General features: G+C 52.0%; 2 protein-coding genes across 8 annotated transcripts in view; one reads left to right on the top strand and one right to left on the bottom strand.

Annotated features, from left to right (window-relative positions):
- Positions 1–484: 484 nt before the first annotated feature.
- Positions 485–15,755, top strand: ORAI1 (ORAI calcium release-activated calcium modulator 1). The gene is made up of 2 exons (XM_027575684.2): positions 485–1,003; positions 14,064–15,755. The coding sequence occupies exons 1-2, from the start codon at positions 704–706 to the stop codon at positions 14,670–14,672; spliced, it is 909 nt and encodes a 302-aa protein (XP_027431485.1). The 5' UTR covers positions 485–703; the 3' UTR covers positions 14,673–15,755.
- The window catches only part of MORN3 (MORN repeat containing 3), a 30,432-nt gene continuing 14,209 nt past the window's right edge, over positions 1,227–17,449 (bottom strand). For 2 of the 7 annotated variants that reach the window (XR_003516850.2, XR_003516853.2), the window contains 4 exons: positions 11,091–11,175; positions 3,150–3,324; positions 2,710–2,811; positions 1,227–1,809 (listed from right to left, as the gene is read on the bottom strand). The gene's annotated coding sequence lies outside the window, so the exon portion shown is untranslated. Of the gene's footprint in view, positions 1,810–2,709; positions 2,812–3,149; positions 3,325–11,090; positions 11,176–12,018; positions 12,302–17,449 lie in introns of those variants that run through there. The other 5 variants (XR_003516849.2, XR_003516851.2, XR_003516852.2 and 2 more) reach the window with 5 other exon arrangements.

The raw sequence follows: 17,449 nt of genomic DNA, 5'->3' as shown, positions 1-17,449 counted from the left end.
AAAGATCAGAACAGTGTTGGCATCAGGTAGTTGCTCAGTAAGTAGACTGAACGAACTCTGGATCTCAGGCCGCTTTTTCCCCCCAGACCTTGAGCCACATAGATCCAAGGGGGAATGGGCCTCAGGAGGCACCAAGAGGTGACCTCAGGCGGCCCGACCAAGGAGTCCGAGCTCCGGTCGAAGGGCCATCGGAGCAGCTGAGGAGATGGGAGGCGCGGGCAGCAAGAGCGCCGCGAGGCCCCAAGGGCCTAGAGAGCTTCCAGGAAGAGGCGCGAGCGTTCAGAGAGCCTCGCCAGAGACGGTGGGCGGTGCCGTCCGAGGATACGAGTCACATGACTCGCTCCTGCACCGCCCACCTCCTCGTGGGCGGGGTGTCAGGAATGGACCCGGGGCGTATGCTAATCAACCCGAGGCGGTGGCCAATCGTAGCGCGCGCCGAGCCAGGGCCAGGGATCTTGGACGCTGGCTAGCGCGCAGGCTCGCATCGGGGCTGCCCCGGGCTTTTGCAAGCGGCGCGGCGGGCCTGCGAGCCGGTGCAGCAGCCGCTTCGTCGACCTCCTTTCTCGTTGTCGGCGGCCGGCCGGGTCAGGGCGCGCGGGGGGCAGGCGGCGGCTGCCTCAGGCGGAGGCGGAGGTGCGGCGGAGGGTGGGGGCCGCTGCCTTCGCAGGAGCCCGGGCCGGCCCGCGCCTTTGCATCGTGCTCCATGCATCCGGAGCCCGCCCCGCCCCCGAACAGCAACAGCCCCGAGCTTCCCCTCACCGGCGGCAGCACCACCAGCGGCAGCCGCCGGAGCCGCCGCCGCAGCGGGGACGGAGAGCCCCCGGGGTCGCCGCCACCGCCAGCCGCCGTTACCTACCCGGACTGGATCGGTCAGAGTTACTCCGAGGTGATGAGCCTCAACGAGCACTCGATGCAGGCGCTGTCCTGGCGCAAGCTCTACTTGAGCCGCGCCAAGCTCAAAGCCTCCAGCCGGACCTCTGCTCTGCTCTCCGGCTTCGCCATGGTGAGCTCGGGCCGCCCTACCCTGCCCCCTCTCCAGTCCTGGACGCTCCCGCCCGCAGCCCCGACGGGGCCCACAGGGAGCAGGCCAGGCGGGCCGGGCGAGCTGGGGGTGCGGGGAAGATCTGGGAGAAAGGTGTCGTGGACGCTGAAGGGGGCCGAGGTACTGGACCCGAGGAGAGGTGGGCGACAAGCGACATCTGGTGTGGGAGATTGGGTGTTAGACAAATGTCCAGGGTTGGGGGGCTCAGGTGCCTTCAGATGGGCAACTTTGATGCAGCAAGTGGAGAGAAACAGCAGGATCTTTGAAGTAGATCTGTAAGAAGACAGCCCCACATATGTTCAGGGGCAAAGGAAGGACATAAAGGGTCTCATCTCCGTGGGAGCAGGTGTCAGGAGGTGGGGAGGAGGAGTCGACCCCTGAGCTGTCTTTCTTCTGACTCCACACTTGAGGGCAAAAGGTATTGGGCATGTCCTTTTATCACCTAGTAGAGGGGATTTCCTGACACTTTCTCCCACTGCATTTTCCGAGAGCCTCACCCTAGGGTTTTGACAACCACTCTCCACCCTCAGTTTCTTCTCCAGAAACTTGCACTGAGTCACGGGGTGTGGGGGAGGGGGTGGGACATGTTCCCCTTGAATGGGCTTTCAACTGATGGGGGTGGCGGGCAGACATCGTTTCCTCTTCCCATGCCAGGCTGGGCTGGAGTGAGAAACAGGCCTCTGAGGGGTGGCGTTCGTGAAGCTGCAGGTTGGGCGGAGAATTGCTCCTAAGGGTGCCTTCAGGCCTGGAGTGTTCCCCAGCAGGGCCTGCAGAACAATTCATGATGATCACCGTGTGACACCAGCGTGTGTGAGGGGTCTGCCCTCCTCTCCCAAGGTTTCTAGCCCAGAGCGCTCGTGCCTCCCCAGTGAGTGAGCTAAGCCCTTGGCCTTGAGGGAGGGAGTGGCTGCACCCTCGTGTTTTCTTGGGAGTGTGTCTGGTACTCTCCCTGTGTTCTACAAACAAGTGGGCCAGTGCGGCCTGAACTTCTTAGAGGGCCTGAGCGGGCCCAGAGCACACGGCCTCAGTGAAAAAGCCGGGTGATGGGGGTTGGGGAAGAGCTCTCCTAGTTCTCCCCTTGCAGCCTGTGTGACCTCATGCATTTCTCTCTGGATCTTGACTTCTGAATCAGTACATGAAGGCTGCTGCTTAGAAGTATCTCTGACTTTAAGAATTAAATTGAGGGGGCGCCTGGGTGGCTCCGATGGTTAAGCGTCTGCCTTCGGCTCAGGTCATGATCCCAGGGTCCTGGGATCGAGTCCCGCATTGGGCTCCCTGCTCCTTGGGAGCCTGCTTCTCCGTCTGCCTCTTTCTCTCTCTCATGAATAAATAAATAAAATCTTAAAAAAAAAAAAGAATTAAATCGAGGAAGCCCTTGAGAGGGGATGAGAGAATCTGTGTTTGTGTAAAGGAGTGGCACACTAGTTTTTGGTTTAGATCATATGATGGAATTCTGTTCTGTCAGTCCCAAACCCTTGAGACTAGTTTCTGCCTTTACCTGAAGACTCTCTAAGACTAGCTGACCATTTACCAATCACTCACCCTGTACTAAGCATTGTTGAGGTCCCCTAAACTTTCACACTAACTCCTCAAGCACCCTTTGAGGTGGTTTTGCCACAGGACCTTCCCAAGGCCATACAGCTAGTCTGCTAGAGCAGGATTTGAACCTGAGTCTGCTGGCAGCCAGAATTGTCTTGGGCACTTAGGCCTTTTGTGGCGTATGGAGTTCTGATCAGTGTGCAGCCAGGGACATGTTCGGACCACGTCTCCTAGGAAATAAGAGAGCAGGAAAGCTAAGCAAAATAAAATGTTAGTTTAGGGGCAGGGAGTGACACCATTAGCTTTTCACAGCTGTGCTCGGGGTTGAAGATGGTGGCACACCTGTTCCCCTTTTTCTTGGGGTCATCAATTCAGAGCTGCCCAGGCCCCTTCCCACTCCAGGAGAAGTGAGGATCTGATGGGTGGCACTTTCCTGCCCTCTGGAGTTGTCTTTGTCCTCGAGAAGCCAGCCTCCTAATCAGATGGCACCTTCCCCTTCCTCCTGCTGAAAACTGCAGGAAGTCAGGAAGCGGGGGTAGGCAGTGGCATTGGGTGGGCCTTGGCTCACCCAGAGTGTATCTTGGGGACGTTTATTTTCCCTGGCCAGGGTGGAGAAGGCTTCCTGGCTCAGCAGATGAACTCCCCAAAGTTCCTCTGGCAGGGAGGGGCTGAATCCCATCACAGCCTCCATTCTGGGGAAGCAGTTATAAGAGGGTAGCTGTGTTTGCTGTGAGTCTGTAAATCTGTGGGAGAAAAGGAGTTGGGGGGGACAGACAGATCCGAGAGGCAGGCAGGTCTGCCTGTGCGCCACCCCCCACAACAGACACCCAGCCTGGCGAGTGAGCCTCTGAGAGGAAGGGGTGCCACACGACCCAGCACCGTGGAAACAGAGTGAGCGAGTTTCCTGGACTACTCTCCCATGGCCAGTGAGTCAGCACAACCAACTTCCTGCCCCCAGAGGGCTTCCTTCCTAGAGACCTGGAAAACCAGAGACGCACTGATGTGACCTCTGATCTCTAACAGTGGGAGAGTTGGCAAGGCTGCCAGTCTCACCTGTTCAGCAGGTGAGATTGAGGGAGGGTCTCCCAAGAGCCTGGAGGGATTGAGAGACTCCCCTGGCTCGTGGGTGAAAAGGCCTGGCCGGGTGCCCTGATGTGCTGGCAAGATAGGCTGTGGGATCTCAGATGAGCGGCTCTCTGCTCTGGAGCCAGTTTTCTCATGTGGACAAAGGGGAGACACATCCACATATCCCGCTGTGCCATGGACTTGCGTGAGGATTCATTATGAGTCCCAGTTGGGCCCACAAGAGGTAGAGGAATTTTCAGGGTCTGATCATATACACCTTAGCGGGACCCTCTAGTCTGCAGACGAGTCCCACTCCTGATGGCATTTCTAGAAACAACAGGCCTTTGCTGGGCTCAGCATCCAGACTCCAAAACCAGGGGCCCTTGATGTAGCATGTGGTTAGCATCCTGCAGGTGCTTCTTGAGCCGTAGGTACCCTCGTGGGCTATGACTCGGGTCATCTATGCCTCAGTTTATCTCCATGAGAGGCAGCCCCCTCGGCCCGACCCCGTGTTGTGCAGGACCATGGTGAGCCCACTGGCAGTCTTGGTTTGCTGGAGAGGGCAGGCTGTAACATTAGCCTAAGTAGAAGATAATTGGGAAGGTCAGCCTGCTGCTGTAAACAAAATGCTTTCCACGACCTGGGATCAATTATTTTTGGATTATCTGCCTCCTCAAGTTCTCCGCCCGCCAGCACCCTTTTGTTCCCAGGTTCCAGAGCGGCTTCAGAAGTTGCTTGGAATTTCTGTGAAAATTAGTTGGAGGGAATAGCTGAAATCCTAAGACATTGAGCCTCTGGGATATGTTCAGAGTTCAGGGGGCATGGAGACGAGTGAGAAATTACTGTTTCTACTCACGGCTAATTACGAATAGTAATCATTGCTTTTGTTGCTTGGGCTCTTGTCATAGGCCAGACATTGTGCTAAGTGTTTTTACTTGTACCGTCTCTTGTGATCTTCACACAGCCTGGTGAGGGAAGGTGCTTCTCCCAGCTGAAAAACTTGCCCGAAGTTACTTGGCTGGTGAGCTTCAGAGCCCTTGACCCTCGTGTGGCCCCATTAGCTGTGGAAGTGGACTTATCAGAGTGGGAGGAGAGAGCTGGGAGGCTCCTGTATGAGCAAAGAACAAGGACTGAAGCCAGACAACTTGAGTTCAAATTCCGGCTCTACCGCTTAAAACCCCAAGATCCTGGGAAAGTTATTTAATGTCTCTGGGCCTTGGGGCTTCCTTACCTGTAAAATGGGGATAATAGTAGTACCTACCTCATAGGCTTGGTGTGAGGATTCATTGAGTTAGTATTTGCAAAGCACTTAGAATGTACCTGGCCCGGGTTTTCAGGAATCTAGCTCACCCTTGTTCTCATGGGACTGCTTTAAAAGGTTAACTCATTTAGATTCCAGCCAAACCTTGAGGTGGTAGAGTTAGGGCTTGAGGAAGAGCCCTCTGATCAGAGGAAGGATTGGGAACAAAGTTATTTTTTTTTAAGATTTTTATTTAATTATTTATTTATTTATTTATTTATTTATTTTAAGATTTTATTTATTTATTGGACAGAGAGAGACAGCGAGAGCAGGAACACAAGCAGGGGGAGTGGGAGAGGGAGAAGCAGGCTTCCTGCTGAGCAGGGAGCCTGATGTGGGACTCGATCCCAGGACCCTGGGATCATGACCTGAGCCGAAGGCAGACGCTTAACGACTGAGCCACCCAGGCGCCCGATTTTTATTTATTTATTGAGAGAGAGAGAGAATGGTAGAGAGAGAGTATGAGAGGGAGGAAGGTCAGAGGGAGAAGCAGACTCCCTGCTGAGCAGGGAGCCCGATGCGGGACTCGATCCCGGGACTCCAGGATCATGACCTGAGCCGAAGGCAGTCGCTTAACCAACTGAGCCACCCAGGCACCTGGGAACAAAGTTATAAAGATGAGAAATTTAGGGTCTCAGGGAGAGGCAGCAGGACTGGTGTGGCTGGAGTTGAGGGTGTGTAAGGAGTAGATGAGAAAGGTGAATGTGGTCAGGGAAGATGTTACAGGGAGGGCCTTCTGACTTTCACAAGTCTGAATTCTTACGTAGGCAGTAAGGAGCCGTGCAAGGTTTTAAAGGGGAAGAGTTACTTGATGAATTCTAGAATAATCTTGATGATGTTGATGATGTTACTCTTTACTAATTTCGAGGCATGAGCCTGGACCCTTTTCTTTCATTCTTATTTAATCCTTAGTTCAACTCTTAAAGATATGTACTATAGATAGAAAAACTAAGGTTTAGGGCAACCTGGGTGGCTTAGTTGGTTAAGCATCTAACTTCAGCTCAGGTCTTGATGGGGGACGGGGTGGGAGGGGTGTTCTCTGCTCAGTGAGGAGTCTGCTTCTCCCTCTCTCTCTGCCCCTCCTCCTGCTCGTGCTCTCTCTGTCACTCTTTCAAATAAATTAATAAAATCTAAAAACAAAAACAAAAGCTAAGGGGTGCCTGGGTGGTGCAGTCGGTTGAGCATCTGTCTTCAGCTCGGGTCATGATCCCGGGGTCCTGGGATTGAGACCCGAGTCGGGCTCCCTGCTCATTGGCGTCTGCTTCTCTGTCTCCCTCTCCCTGCCACTCCCCCCTTATGTTCTCTCTCTTCCTCTCTGTCAAATAAATAAGATCTTTAAAACAAAACAAAACAAAAGCCCAAAGCTAAAAAAACCTAAGTCTCATAGAAACATAGAGGTTAAGCTACCCAGCTAGTAGAATTCAAGAACTGGTAGGTCTGACTTGGAACCATTTCTACTTAACCGCCCTCTGGCTGCTGTAGCTGGTTGATAGCTGGGCTTTTGAATCCTTCCAGATGTGGGGTTTTGCACTCCATGCTGTTTATAAATGGAAATTTGTCGAATGTCCCAAGGGGAAGGAGCTCCCTGCCTAGCTGAGAAGCCTTTTGTAAAACTTCGCAAGTGCCTGTCATGAATTTCTGGAATTTTCAGCTGGGAGCCCTGTTGAGTTCTGTTGGTTGTTGGGTTCAGGGCTGGCAAAGGAAAACTCTAGGGTTTCTCAAGGAGGCGTGATGGAAATCAGTGTTTGGAGTTGGGGTGGGGTCCCTTGGAGAAGTAAAACTGAGAAGGGTGTAAACAAAAGCCACCAGGTTTCTCTCTAATGGGACTTCAGGGTAGCCTTTCATAAATGTTTTTTTAATTTTTGTAAAGATTTTATTTATTTATTTGACAGAGACACAGTGAGAGAGGGAACACAAGCAGGGGGAGTGGGAGAGGGAGAAGCAGGCTTCCTGCTGAGCAGGGAGCCCGATGTGGGGCTCCAGCCTAGGACCCTGGGATCTTGACCTGACCCAAAGGCAGACGCCTAACGACCGAGCCACCTAGGTGCCCCAAATTTAATTTTATTTTATTTTTAATCTCTGCACCCAACTTGGGGCTCGAACCCACAACTCTGAGATCAAGAGTCCTACATTCCACCGACTGAGCCAGCCAGGCACCCCTTGGGTAGCCTTAGTATACTCCCCAGAAGGAATGTCACAGACTGGTAGGACCACAGACTCTTTTCTTCAGAGGAGGATCTTGGACTGTGATTTGGCAGCCAGCCCTCTTTGGTTTTTGAGCATTGGTCTAACCCAGAAATCAGCCAGCTTTTTCTGTAAAGGGCCAGATAGTAAATATTTTCAGGTTTACAAGCCACACAGTCTTGGTGGTAAACTACTCAACTCTGCCATTTAATTTTTTTTTTTTAAGATTTTATTTATTTGTCAGAGAGGGAGAGAGCGAGAGAGCACAAGCAGGGGGAGTGGCAGGCTCCCTGCTGAGCAAGGAGCCCGCTTCTTGCTCAATCCCAGGCCCCTGGGATCATGACCTGAGCCGAAGGCAGACACTTAACCGACTGAGCCACCCAGGCATCCTTCAGTTCTGCCATTTTAGCTGGAAAACAGCCACAGAGGATAGGGAAATGAATGGGTTTGGTTGCGTGTCAATAAAACTTTATTTACAAAAACTGCAGTCTAGAGGCCACGGTTTGCCAACCCCTGGTCTAAGTAGCATCCAGATTTTTGAGCACATACCCCTCAAAAAAAAAATGTTAGTCGTGGGCTCAGTATCGGTATCCTTATGAATGAGATATGCCTTAATATGATATGTATATTACAAACACATAAAAACACAAAAAGTTGAAAGGAAGAGCTAAATAGTAAATGAATGTCATTGGAAGTTCTGATGCAGTCTTCCGGATGGATTGCTGAGGATGGTCCACCAGAGATGTCAGAGACATGGGGCTGAAATAACCTGAAGATCGGGTCTTACCTTCATTTATTTCTTCCAGTGATGTTTTGACCCCTAGAGGGACAAGCCCCAGTGCTGAATGCTGGGGAAACAGAGGGAAATAAGAGTAGAGTGGGGGAATCAAGTCATGTGATTCCGTCTTTAGGACGTGTTTGGTGAGTGCGGTTGGTGGGGGAGCGTGGACGGAAGGACACTTATCACAGTCTGAAAATACTCATTTGCCTAAATGTTCAGGGCCTGCCATCCTCCCTGGGGCCGGGATTTTGCCTTCCTACTTCCCGTGTTCTCTCCAGCGGAGCCTCAAGATGCTTCAAGCACATAGTAAGCTCTCAATACCTATTTCCCACCAATGGGTGAGTGGTCCCGGCCTCACCTGGGAGGCCCCAGAATGGGGATGACTTGAAAGGTAAAACCTGAGGACGCTGGAATTAGAAAGCCTAGGCCTGTCCTCCCCAGAACCTGCAGGTTCAAACTGTTTGGCTTATGAGGTAAATTTGGTGACTTGCAACCAGCATTTTTTTTTTTTTTTAATGAAATAAGAACGGAACAAAAGAGCAGCGTGCATTGCTTGTAAGGATAGGCTCTATCAGCGTCCTTTAAGGAGAAGTATTGTTTGGGGAAACTTTTGTTTCTGTTATAAATGTTTATCTATTTGTAGAATATTTGGAGTACTGGACTGTAGTGGTCAAAAGAGTTTGTAAAAAGAAAAAAAAAAAAGAGTTTGTAAGCCACTAGACTAGGCCTCGATCATCTCTTAATAGATGGTTTGCATTTGAGGTAGGGCCGGCAGGCTCAGACAGCTCCGGGTGACCCTGGGTGACTGCTCGGCGGCCCTTGTGTTCCAGGCCACGGCCACTCACCCTCCTAAGAGAGTGAACAGTGAAGCCCAGGCTTAGAAAAGGGACAGTTGGATCTCCCAACTGTGGCCGCTGGGGTTGGGCCAGGCATGGGAGGGCTGCCTCCGAAGGGCCTGGACTTCCAGGCGCCAGGTGGCAGGGGTCTCCATGGAGCCCAGCAGGACTGAGGAGAGGTGGTTGGTATTGGGGTGTAGCAGGCAAATGCCTGGCAAAGCCAGCCAGGCCTCACCCTGTGCAGAATCACGTGGTCCTCTTCTTGGCTCATGTTTAAAACTTGGCATCCTAGTGGCTCCTGTGCAGGGTCCGTGGACCAGCGTGCGGTGGGGCTGGCAGTCTCTCATCCTTCCTGTCCCTTTAGGCCTCATGTGGCCAGGTTCAAGCAGGCCCTTGGCTGGCTGGGAGCTGTTTATTTTGGGTTAACGGGCCCAGCACTCTGGCTATATTTACCTTGCGAAGCTGCTTGCAATCTGATCTGATCCGATCTCTCTGGGACTCAGCTGGGGCCCTGGGAGTTGCCTGCCAGATTCCACAAGGCCCCCTTGACTTTACTCTCCCAACCGGGGCGGGGGGGGGATTTCCCAAGAGGGAAGCATTCTGGAAAAAACAGTGGCTCGTATTCCCGTGAATGGTTTTTACCAGGATCCAAGACGCGTGCCATCTGTTCGTTCTCCACGTTATACCTTTCCGCAGCCCCATGGTGCTGAACTTGGTCCCCAGTGTGGCAACAGTACATACAGCCGGCCGGTATGGTCAAAGTCCCAGGAATTATTGGGGCTGGTGGTGAGGGTGATGGGGTTTCTTCCAGAGCTTGGCAGCCGGGCCTTTCCTCTTCTTTGGAGTGCCCAGCATTTCAGGCTTTGCTGGGCCCAGCCTTTCCCCAGCTTAAGACCTTAGGGAAGGGCGCCTGGGTGGCTCAGTTGGTTAAGCGACTGCCTTCGGCTCAGGTCATGATCCTGGAGTCCCTGGATCGAGTCCCGCATCGGGCTCCCCGCTCAGCGGGGAGTCTGCTTCTCCCTCTGACCCTCTTCCTTCTCGTGCTCTGTATCTCTCATTCTCTCTCTCTCTCAAATAAATAAATAAAATCTTTAAAAAAAAAAATAAAATAAAATAAAAGACCTTAGGGAAGGCTGGCGGGTTCTGGTGTCCCCAGGCTGGGTATGTGCCAGTAGCTATGATTTCTGGTCCTGGATCCTGTGACTGTGACACATGGTATGGAAAAGATGGTCTCTGTCCTGCCGAGGTAGCCATGTGGCCCAGTGTGGTTTGGGGCACACTTTCTCCTTATGCCCCAGGTTTGGAGCTGGGGCAGACCAGGCCCAGAGTGGGGATCCAACCTCGTCACCCACCCCAGAGGGCAGAACCTTGGCTCATGGGGTCCATACTCTCCAGCCTGAGCTGACCGTGTCCAGGGGTTATTCTTCTTTTATTTCTTTTTTTAAATTTTATTTATTTAATCAATTTCTACACCCAACGTGGGCCTCGAACTCATGACCCCGAGGTCAAGAGCTGCATTTCTACCACCTGAGCTGGCCCAGAGCCCAGGGGGGCTCTTTCTCTTCTGCTTCAAGCCCCCTGCTTTTCTTTTCAACTAAAATTGATTGAGCACCTCCTGTGGTCTGGCTCTGTGTTAAATGCTTACATGTCAAGACCTCATCCATCAGTCTCCTCAGTGACTGTCTTTGTCTGCGCTGCTGTAACAGGCGGACAGACTGGGTGGCTTATAAACAGCAGACATTTATTTCCTCACACTTCGGAAGGCTGGAAGTCCAAGATCAAGGCGTCAGCAGAGTCAGAATCTGTTGAGGGACTGGCTTCCTGACTCAGAGCTGCTGTCTACTCACTGTGCCCTCCCACCCCAGGAGGGGCAAGGGGTTCTCCAGGCTCTCTTTTTTAAGGGCACCAATCCTGCTTGCAGGGCTCCACCCTCACGTCCTCACCACCTCCCAGAGGCCCCGCCTCCTAGGACCATCACGCCGGGGGTTAGGGTTTCGAGGTGTGAATTTAGAGGGAACATAAACATTCGATCTGTAGCAGCATCCATGCAGGAGAAGCACTCCTATCATCCCTGGGCTTTAGAGCCAAGTGGACTTGAGTTCAGAGCTCCCACTTAGTAGCAGTTCTTACAGCCCCTGGGACAGCTGACCTCACCTCTCTGAGACTGTTTCCTCATTTGTAAAAGAATAATAATGACGTTGCTCATAATCATTGACACTCTATTAAGCTCACTATATGCCAGGTCCTGTTCTAAGGGCTTTATGTCCTTTAGCTCATTGAATGCTTGCAACAACCATAAATAGGCCCTTATTTTACAGATGTGGTACAGAGAGGTTGAAATACCTGTCCAGGGTCACCCAGCAGCTTTGTTAAGTGGAGGAACCGATTCATTCTTCCCGGCTACATAGAGGGGGAGACATCATCTGTTCTGTAAGGGAACAGAGTAGTTACCTGTGTACGTCCCCCCCAAGTGCTCAGCTCAGGGCCTGATGTACCTAATGGGTGTGGACATTTCCAGTGAGTGAATAAATTTAGCCAGGGGACCTGGGGCGGCCAAGCAGCGGGCTCTCCTGCTTGTCCCTTCTCTGGTTTCAGGTTCTGGGGCAACAGGCCAAAACAGGAAGAGGAAGTGCTGGGGCGGGGTGGGGAGGTGGTAGCAGGAGGCGCGCATTGCTGGAGGGCGCCCCCCTTTTCCAGCATGGGCAGCAGGCCTGGTGACAGAGACCAGGGGGTCTTGGGATGTGTCCCTTAACTCAATGTGCCCTGGTGGCCTGCCCTCACCCGTGTGTACTAAGAAGTCTCAGGATTGGCATTAGGCCACCAGTGGTCTTATTTATTTTTTGTTTTGTTTTTTAAGATTTTATTTATTTATTTGACAGAGAGAGACAGCGAGAGAGGGAACACAAAACAGGCGGAGTGGGAGAGGGAGAAGCAGGCTTCCCGCGGAGCAGGGAGCCCGATGTGGGGCTCGATCCCAGGACCCTGGGATCAGGACCTGAGCCAAAGGCAGACACTTAACCAATTGAGCCACCCAGGCATCCCAACACCAGTGATCTTAAGAAAAGAGTTGAAATCCTGATGGCACTGCCCCAGGTTTATAGGAGTTGGAAAACTCCTGGGCTGAACTGTTCATATGGTCATCCGTTGTGGCAAGTGTAGGGCAAGAGTCTGAATCTCGTTGAAATTGTCTGAAAAGTCCTGTGAATATATATATATATATATATATATATATATATATACACACACACACACACACACACACCTGGATGTTCTAAGGAGGGTATCCATTATTTTCACCAGATCTCAAAGGTGTCAGACCCCACATCAGCTCTACCCTGTGACCTTCATCTCGCCATGTGCCCTCCTTTTACAGATAAGAGGGGAGGGTTTCGACTAAGGTCAAACAAGGAAGCAGGGGTGGTTCTGGAACCAGGACTCAGGCCCCCAGTTTGGCCTTGCTGTTCTGTCATTCCGAGCGTACCTCTCCAGCAGGAGGGTAGAAACCACAGAGGATTCCATGTAGAGGTAGTAGGTTTGGAGATGAGGTTTCTAAGCTGAAAAATAATAATAAAGCTCCCTTTTATTGAGTGTTTACTCTGTGCCAGGCTCTAAGTATTTTACACGGACCTAAGTATCTTACAAACAACTTAGTCCTCACAACAATCCTCTGATCATGTACCGTTATTCCCATTTTACAGATAAGGAAACCGAGGCCCAGAAAGTTGAAGGAGCTTGCCAGAGTCATGTAGCCGAAGAAAGGGCAGAGGAGGCAAGGTTCAAAGCCAGGCAGCGTGGCTCTAGAGCCCGTGCTCCCAACCACTGGCCCACACTGCCTTTCCAGGCCAAAGGAAGGATACAGGGAGGTACAAGAAATGAAAGCAAACAGGACCAGGCATTCAGGCAGAAGGAGAGCTAGTGGGGAAAGAAAGAGCCCAGCCCTACCCCAAGAATGAGGAGGGGTCGGGCGCCTGGGTGGCTCGGTTGGTTAAGCGACTGCCTTCGGCTCAGGTCATGATCCTGGAGTCCCGGGATCGAGTCCCACATCGGACTCCCTGCTCAGCGGGGAGTCTGCTTCTCCCTCTGACCCTCCTCCCTCTCGTGCTCTCTATCTCTCATTCTCTCTCAAATAAATAAAATCTTAAAAAAAAAAAAAGAATAAGGAGGGGTCAGGGTAGGCTGGTATGGGGCGAGGGGATACATCTCAGCATAGGACACCCCCCTCCCCCCCGCCGAGCCTGGTACATACATAGCAAACACTTTATGAAGGGTCACTATGCTTAATGGTATTGTCATTGGCGCTTGCTGGCCCAGTCCCTCCAGCCCGGGCAGGCAGACCCTGGCAGTGTGCCCACTGCCCGCAGTTCCCGGCCCAGATCTGATGAGCCGGCTCCTTCAAATGGGGGTGATCTGCAAGGGCCCAGGTGAGAAGCATCAGGTGGCAGGCCCAGAATGTGCCCCTGATGACCCTGGGTCCACAGGTCTCCAGGAACTGGGAAGCAGCTAGTGCGTCAGCTGTGGGGCCCGGAGCAGAGGCTAGGGGGGCTGGGGGAGGAGATGGCCCCAGGGCTTGCCAGCCACACTGTAACAACACTGGGCTCTGTGTCTTCTAGGAAGCTTCAGCGTTCCTTGTTGGTTGGTGCACTATGTTCTCAGAAAGGGCCTGGGCCTGACCTGGGAGGGCCTTCATCTCTCTACCCCACCCCTCTCCTTGTCCCTGGAGCAGGGCATGAAGGAGAAGCCTGTGTTCGGGAACAGATGTGGGGCCAGCAGAGAGAGTGGTTAGTGGTTGCTTGCTTCTTCTTCTTTTTTTTTTTTTTTTTAATGAAACGGTATCATAGTAAAATATACATCAGACTTACCATCTTAACTGTTTGTGGTGGTTGGTTTTTAATACCTGGCTGGGTGTTAGGAGCAGTGGTGACTATTTGGGAGATGTTTACCATGTACCAGGGACTCACTCTCACTTAACCGTTGAAATAATCCTATGAACTACTGTGATATCTTGCTTTTACAAATAAAGAAGTTGAGGCTCAAGAGAGCTCAGTGATTTTCCCATGGACATGTGGCTAGCAAGTAGCAGAACTGGGATTCAAATCCAGGCGGCCTGGACTCCAAACCTGCTATCTTCACTAGTACTCTCTCAACCCTGAGTGAGTGGGTCCTGTTATCCCCACTATATAGATAAGGAAACTGAGGCTCAGAGAGGCCAGGTGACTTGCCCAGCGTCCGGGAGCTTGATGGGGAGCCAGGATTTGAGTGCGGCTCTATGGGCCGTGACGGTCCTGGCGCTCAGCCCGCCTCTCCCCTACCCCCTAGGTGGCGATGGTGGAGGTACAGCTGGACGCCGACCATGACTACCCACCGGGGCTGCTCATCGCCTTCAGCGCCTGCACCACAGTGCTAGTGGCCGTGCACCTGTTTGCGCTCATGATCAGCACCTGCATCCTGCCCAACATCGAGGCGGTGAGCAACGTGCACAACCTCAACTCAGTCAAGGAGTCGCCCCATGAGCGCATGCACCGCCACATCGAGCTAGCCTGGGCCTTCTCCACCGTCATCGGCACGTTGCTCTTCCTGGCCGAGGTTGTGCTGCTCTGCTGGGTCAAGTTCTTGCCCCTCAAGAAGCAGCCGGGGCAGCCCCGGCCCACCAGCAAGCCCACGGCTGGCGGTGCGGTGGCCAGCGTCAATGGCAGCACAGGTGGCATCACCCCCGGCCAGGCTGCCGCCATCGCCTCCACTACCATCATGGTCCCCTTTGGCCTGGTCTTCATTGTCTTTGCTGTCCACTTCTACCGCTCACTGGTCAGCCATAAGACGGACCGACAGTTCCAGGAGCTCAACGAGCTGGCCGAGTTTGCCCGCCTGCAGGACCAGCTGGACCACAGAGGGGATCACCCCCTGACACCCGCCAGCCACTACGCGTGAGCCCTCCTGGGCTCGGGCACGTCAGATCTCTGGCCTCGCGCCGCTCCCCACGACCTCGCCCTGCGCCGGCCTCAAGGACAGCCAGCTCAGAGGATCGGGCTTTTGTAAGGGGGCGGAGAGTGGAGGAAGAGGCTTTTTTTCTTTTTCTTTTAAGAGAAACGACTGCACTTTGAAACTTTCCTCGGAGAGAATGAGCACTTCCTCTTCTTCCAGCTTCGGGGTCACCTCCTGGTAGGAGGCCACCAGTGGGAGCCAGAGTGGGGACAAACGCTCCCTTTGTCCCTCCTCCTCCCTGTGTCCGTGCCACTTGGATGCTTCTTGTCTTTTCTGTCTTGACCTCCCTCCCCGTTCAGTGTCGTGTGTGTGTGTGTGTGCGCGCGCGCGCGTGTGCGCATGCACACGTGTGCACATGCACATAAATATACTCATAAGGGATACCTCTTGTGTGTGTATTTGTTGGGTCTGGACTGCCTGGTATTATTTCTCCTGGTGCCCCAATCAGGTGAGCCTCTAAGCAAAAAAAAATTTTTAACATTTGATTTTGAAAATTTTCAAACCTACAAAAAAGTTGCACGAATAGTAACTGAAATACATAGACAGTCTATTCTTGTCATTCACAGTGGTTGTGTTCTAGGAATTAGTGGATATCGAACCACTGCTCCTGTGGGGTTAGGTTCCTATGAGCCTTTGGTCATGATATTCTGCCAGGCATTCAGTAGGTAACCTTGTTTTATGTGTTTCTGTCTGTTTCTGTTTTGTTTTAATTTTTAAGTAATCTCCGCACACAGCGTGGGGCTCAGACTCACAACCCCGAGATCAAGAGTTGTGTGCTCTACCAACTGAGCCAGTCAGGCACCCCATGTGCGTTTCTATTTAAAGATGCCTTATTTAATACACATTGTTGATTCATGAGCAATGAACTCACTTGTGGCTAACAGCACAATAACCTGTACCTACATGAAGCTTTTCCAAGAGGCATTTTCTCTGTAAGGCACATCACTGCCTTCTTTTTAAAGATTTTATTTTTTTAAAAGTAATCTCTACACCCAACATGGGGCTTGAACTCACAACCCTGAGACTAAGAGTCGCACGCTCCACCAACTGAGCCAGCCAGGTGCCCCACTGCCTTCTTTTTAAATAGCAAAATCACTGGAGCGCCTGGCTGGCTCAGTTGGTGGAGCGTGCGACTCTTGGTCTCAGAGTCATGTAGTTCAAGCCCCATGTTGGGCATGGAGCCTCCTTAAAATAAAAATTAAAAACAAATTTTAAAAATGGTAAAATCACCAACAAAAAGCACCAAATGTGAAAAGCGTGGCCCTAAATGGTAAAAGGACACTTGTTTAGGAAGGCTGAGACAAGAAGGCAGAGTGGCGCCTGTTTGAACTAGCAAGTAGGAGATTGGCAGATACTGAAGCTGTGAATGAGGAGGATGAGCTGTGTGTTTCTCTCCCGAGCCCACATCTCTTAGTTGCAGATACCTTCCTTCATGTGTAAATACGTCCTCCTAAAACCAGGGATGTTCTTCTCCCTAACCTTAATTCACTGATCGGATTCAGGAAATTTGACATTGATGCAGTACCATTTAATGGGACGTTCGGGTTCATTTTTCCACTTGTCCTGATCATGTCCTTTCTAGCCATGATTTTTCCCTTCAGGCTCATGTGTTGCAGTCACTTGTCACATCTCTTTGGTTGCTTTAAATTTGGAGCAGCCTTTTCTTGTCCTTTCTAACATTGACATTTTTGGAGTCCAGGCCTGTGGTTTTGTAGAATGCTACCTCAGTCTGGTTTCCCCCATACTTTCCCGCAGTTACGATCAGGATGTGTGTCTTGGCAGGAATATTTATCTCTTGTTTTGCAGATGGCAGAAATTGTTGCCCAAAGAGGTTAAGTGATTGGCCAGAATTCTAACCTGGAGAGTCTGGCTCAGAGCCCAGCTCTCACAAAAATCTTATATGCTGATTTTGTCTTTGCTTAAGAAAGTGGGAGATCCAGCAGCAGCACTGGTCCCACTTTCTCACAGAGCAACAGTGAGAAGGCGTGGAGTTACAGCCACCCCCTTCCCCAGGCCCCAGGAGATGTGTTTGCCACAGTCCCCACCACTCCCTCTTGTCTCACACCAGGCCAGCTTTGTTTATGTTACTTGCCTGGCCCCCCATGGTCCCAGAAACACAATACAGAACGTGGTTTTATAAAAACAAAGTCCTCTGACTGAAGTGAAAGTTGATTGGGGAAAAGTGTGGCCTTAAGTTCTTGTCCTGTGCAAACCTGGACATGCTAATAGCAGCTTTGCAGGCTGAGTGGGGCAGAGGGCCTTCCTTTTTTTTCCTATTGTAGCTTCTTGCCTCCATCTTGCATCACACGCACCAGGACCCACCCTCCCCGGTCCCTGGACAGTCCCCTAACTAGGACTGAATAGTGGGGAGCAGGGGCCCCTGTGTGAAACTCTCCATTGCTCCCTAGAGAAGACCTAGCCATCTTCCATGCATTCCCCTCCCCCACCCCCTCCCTGCTTCCGCAGGGACCTGGGAGCTGGCTGCAGTAATACCCGGCCCATGACTCTAGTGTTAGGTGTTCCTTCCTAAACTTGCCCCAAGTCAAGAATCACCAGATTGGCTTGTAAAATGTAGATTTCCAAGCCTTTCCCCTGGAAAGTTGGTCTGGGTAGATCTAGAATCTGTATTTTTTGGGGGTGGGGAGGGCCAGAGGGAGAGGGAGAGAGACTCTTAAGCAGGCTCCATGTCCAGCACAGAGCCCAACATGGGGCTCAGTCTCACG

This window comes from Zalophus californianus, chromosome 14 (genome assembly GCF_009762305.2).
Source record: "Zalophus californianus isolate mZalCal1 chromosome 14, mZalCal1.pri.v2, whole genome shotgun sequence".
Lineage (NCBI taxonomy): Eukaryota > Metazoa > Chordata > Mammalia > Carnivora > Otariidae > Zalophus > Zalophus californianus.
The sequence above is the reverse complement of the archived record's forward strand: the minus strand, read 5'-3'. Positions and strand labels throughout refer to the sequence as shown.

Bases quoted from the DNA above. Each gene is read 5' to 3' on its own strand.
- ORAI1 (XM_027575684.2), top strand. From the start codon at position 704: ATGCATCCGGAGCCCGCCCCGCCCCCGAACAGCAACAGCCCCGAGCTT. The intron at 1,004-14,063 runs GTGAGCTCGGGC...CCTACCCCCTAG, and splicing joins TGCTCTCCGGCTTCGCCATG to GTGGCGATGGTGGAGGTACA.